Raw genomic sequence first — 4,478 nt, 5'->3', positions numbered from 1 at the left:
CTAGATATTAGATAATTTTTAGAGAGGAGAAAGATAGAGACAAAGAAAACAAAAGGGTCCCATATGAACATGTGAAATGAGAGAGATAGAAAGAAGTCATTATCCAAAATCAAAGTGTAACATCTAATTTGTAACTTTCTAAAATAAAAAGTGTAACATGTAAAAAAAAAAACGGAGGAAGTATTTAAATATCGCAATGTTTCTAATGTTACAAACGAAGGTAATAGTGTAGTACTACAAAGGATTGCTTGTAAAATTCTCTTGATTAAGTCCATAATCCTTTTTACAATACCAATGCTAGATCAATAGATGCATTTTTGGCGATACCATGTGAGAAGCATACCCAACCCAACGCACAACCCACTAAAAATCTCCCGCACTATGGGCAATTTGGGCATCATATGTCAAAGGAAAATAAAACAAAGGGAATCAATCAGCTGACTACAACACAAATCCAAGTGAAGGCAAAACAAGGGGACTACAGTACTAGTACTAATGGACCTTAGATTTGTAGTAAAACCATCAAATTCATGACTAAAAATGTCACACACTTTTCTCACCAACTGTTATTCCCTTTTTAATAGTCACCTAAAAATCCTTCTATAAATGTCACATGTTTTTTCACCAATTTTCTTCATCCAAAAACATCTACACATATTCAAGTATTCAATCCATTGATATCAAATTTTTTTCTTTCCAAATTTCATATCTTGTTCTACGTATATACAATGGCCAAAAATGTTGCACAATCTCCCTTAGAGAGGTCTAGCTTGGCCCCATTTGATCAAAGGCTAACAATGGCTAAACGTTGCGCTCATGGTACGTACAAATTACAATATGTTCATATTTATATTTCTTTTAAAAGTATCATCATTATTTCAGTTCAATTGAGTCTCAATAACAATACATAATAATCTTATTTTTTTCACACATTATACAAATACACTATATAGATATTTAAAAGCAATAGAATTCTTTTAGTTATTGGTTTTCTAACACAAAAAAGTGATTCTTGAAAATGGCAAATCATAATGAGATTCTCATGTGAGTCAATATTTGGTCACAGAATCAGAATCTAAGGTATAATCATGGTGTCTAGCTGATGATTTTATTATCTTGACAAAGATCTTATGATCTTTCACACTTCCTTAGAGCACCTCCATTCATGGGGCACCCCATTTTTTCTCTCTCCTCACCTTATTTGTCCACCTCATTTTCCACTACCTCCCCATTTTACCTTACTCAAATTTGAAACACATACCTCCACTCATCTACCTCCCCATTTATCTTCTCTCTTTTATTTCCTATACCCCACCACCTTTTCTCTCTCCTACTTTCCCATACCCCACCAATATTTTATGTATTGATTATATATTCCATATGTAACATGATTTCTTTGTAATTAAAAAAAAAATCGTAATTATCCTCATTAATTTCATAATTAATCAATAAATAATTGATACACTAATTAAATTCGGTAGTTGCTAATTACGCTATGTAAATTGGTAATCACGCTATTAAAACGATAAATCGTTAATTTATGCTCATATTTTAATTAAGCTACTTAATTGAGATTTCTTACAACAATGGCTACACTTAATATTACAAACGATAATTCACTCATCATTGGTTGATTGGCGACAATTGTGCCAAATGTGTTGAGCCAAGTCCTTTTGTAAGGAGTTGTGAACATCTCTATCCCACGCATCAGCTCTATTTTGCAAATATTGTTGCATCCCTATATCATTGTAGCGACCAGGTTGAACATAGAATGTTTCAAGCCTATGGCTAGACGAAGTACTAGCAATCGAGGCATTTTCTTGCTCGAAGTTAGATGCACATTATAGCATGAAAACTGATAAACAAGAGTTAAATTTTCATATTAAATTATACTTAAATGAGTAAAAGAAGAGTCCACAATTTATGATGATGGTCCAAATTTATAATACTAAGTTAATTCTTTTGGGTCCAAATAAACTACTTTGTTGACCCAAGAAACTCATTGTACTTATTTTTCCATGGTCACTACTGACTACTTTGAAAGTCTGTGGGACAAGAGTCTATATTAAGTCATTCAAGTCTTCAACATTTTAATATGATACAGTCATAAATAAAGATTATCCGTCTACTTCTCCGTTAGTCCGATTTAAAACGATTCGACTTTTACACTATTCACCCATTCTTGTTTGACCATATTTCCCAAATTTTATGTACGGAAAAATATAATCTAACTTTGTAATTTTGAAACAGAGGGTGTTCTTGCTGGTGCAAAGGCTGCTGTTGTTTCAGGTTTTGCTGCTGCCATCCCAACTGTAAGTTCTTAAGCTAATATCCGAATCTCTATCCTTACATTATGCAAGTGTGCAACTAGCATATTAAAAAGTGCATGAAATTCGGTGTAACCGGCTTTTATGGAAGCCCTATAATCACTGCATTTATTTATATCTACATTATGGGTTACACGTTCATATATATTATCTGCTAATATACTACTCCCTCTGTCACCTAATATATTGATTACTTATTTCTTTTCACGGGAAGTAAGGAGATCGGAAGGAATTACTCCTTTTTTTTTCTTAAAAAAAAAAACAAAAAGTAATAAAGTTTTTTTGGAATGGTATAAAGCAATAAATAGGAGCATATATTTTTAAACAAAGGTAAGAATAATTTGAAAAGTTTGGGTATAAATTAAAGATAATTTAGTGCAAACAAATTAATAAAAAAATGAAATAGGCATGATATTTTGAGACACCAAAAATAAAATGTAAGCACTATATTATGCGACGGATGAATTCCTAAACTTATATGCATATGTAGCATGAAAGTGTTTTGTACTCGTATTTATGGGAGTTTATTATTCTCTTTTTTGCAGATTGCAAGTGCTAGAATGTTGCCATGGGCAAAGGCCAATCTCAATCACACTGCTCAAGCTCTCATAATATCAACTGGTATAACTTCAGAGATATATTTCTTGAAATTTTAATTATAATGTGTAATTTTTCAATTTCTTTGTTAATCATAAAAAATCTGATGATTATGATTGATCATAATACAGTGGCTGGAGCAGCATACTTCATAGTAGCTGATAAGACTGTTCTCAAGTCTGCACGTCGAAACTCTTTCAATCAAGCTGGAAATTCAAACATTGGAGCATAAATTGTTCAATATTTCAAGCGTGTTTGATGATAATTTTGTCATTAATGATCAATATATTGAAAATGATCATGATGGCCAGATGATGATTGATTAATCATTGGTTGATCCGACTATGCTAAATGAATTATAATGATAACGTTAAGATGCTATCTATATTACCTTGTACGTATGATATACCATCTATGTAATATTAATGATAATATATTAAGATGGAGTTATCTCTCCTTCTTCTTATTCCGATCCTAATCTTTGTATTAGTTATTGAGTATTAAAAAAAATTATTGGTCTTTATATGTCATAAGTACGTTTTGACTTTCATAATTGTCCGCAACATTCGTCCAACTATAAAGTTGTATTTCAAATTGGAATATATGTTCAAACTACACCGTACCAAATCCATATTTCATATTTGCCATGTGACATTCATTTCATTACCACTCCTTAAAAAGTAGTAATTTGGCGAGTATTCAGCCGATAAAGATTCCAAATTTTGAAAAAATTATAGTTCTCATAAGGTAATATAATTGAGCTGTTAATTTCATTCCTCCCAATAATTACTCGTTCATATAGGAAATTCAACTTCTATTTTCTTTTATATAGCTAGTAAATGTACAAACTAGTAGTTGGTCATAGGAGTTCTAGTTCTACGACTAAGAGTTGCCAAATCATGAGCCAGGGCAACTTCTTGTCTGCTTACCTTTATAACCTGACACCACTGAAAATTACGAGCAATCGTTCGAATGTCCACAATAGTATGTTGAATGGATATTCAACTTCTTATATCATGAAAAATACAAATTAAATTACACGAAAATCTAACTTGATTTACTTAGTGGACTTTTCAGGGATAGAAATTCTTATTATTCATCTAAGATTCTAATATGATAAAAATTCCTTTTTTTTTTCTTTTTTCAAACATTCATAACTTATAAGAATAATCCAAATTATAAGTAGGCTTCTCAAGATAGAAATTCTTCTTATATCCATCTAAGATTCTAATATGCTAATTAAACTTCCTTTTTTTTTTCCTAAACATTCATAGCTTATAAGAATAATCCAAACCATAATGTTTAGTGAGGAATAGGACTCTAGTTATTGGAATTCATTGTGAAATAACATTTATTTCCTAATTAGATTTGGTGAAGGACTCTGTCCTTATAATGTATAAATATGTTTTCTAATTAATGAGAAGGGGAGAACAAATTGACCAAATCTTAACATGTTCTCATAATTTTCCGAACTATGGTTTATTATATAATCCTCCCAACCACAGGTGTGTTCTCATAGTAGTTGCTTTCATAGTTTGTTTTTTCTATTTGAAA

General features: G+C 31.0%; 1 protein-coding gene across 1 annotated transcript; it reads left to right on the top strand.

Moving 5' to 3' along the window:
* Positions 1-591: 591 nt before the first annotated feature.
* Positions 592-3,390, top strand: LOC130589341 (early nodulin-93-like). Its single transcript, XM_010689752.4, has 4 exons — positions 592-819; positions 2,251-2,312; positions 2,873-2,948; positions 3,056-3,390. Exons 1-4 carry the CDS (start codon positions 729-731, stop codon positions 3,154-3,156), a joined length of 330 nt encoding a protein of 109 aa, XP_010688054.2. The 5' UTR covers positions 592-728; the 3' UTR covers positions 3,157-3,390.
* The last annotated feature ends 1,088 nt before the right edge of the window (positions 3,391-4,478 follow it).

The sequence above is a fragment of the Beta vulgaris genome, chromosome 8 (assembly GCF_026745355.1).
Source record: "Beta vulgaris subsp. vulgaris cultivar EL10 chromosome 8, EL10.2, whole genome shotgun sequence".
NCBI classification, from domain to species: domain Eukaryota; kingdom Viridiplantae; phylum Streptophyta; class Magnoliopsida; order Caryophyllales; family Amaranthaceae; genus Beta; species Beta vulgaris.
This window is presented reverse-complemented; position numbering and strand designations above follow the sequence as displayed.

Excerpts from the sequence above, each read along its gene's own strand:
- LOC130589341 (XM_010689752.4), top strand. The coding sequence starts at position 729 with ATGGCCAAAAATGTTGCACAATCTCCCTTAGAGAGGTCTAGCTTGGCC. Across the intron at positions 2,313-2,872 it reads TTGCTGCTGCCATCCCAACT|ATTGCAAGTGCTAGAATGTT; the intron begins GTAAGTTCTTAA and ends TCTTTTTTGCAG. Across the intron at positions 2,949-3,055 it reads AGCTCTCATAATATCAACTG|TGGCTGGAGCAGCATACTTC; the intron begins GTATAACTTCAG and ends ATCATAATACAG.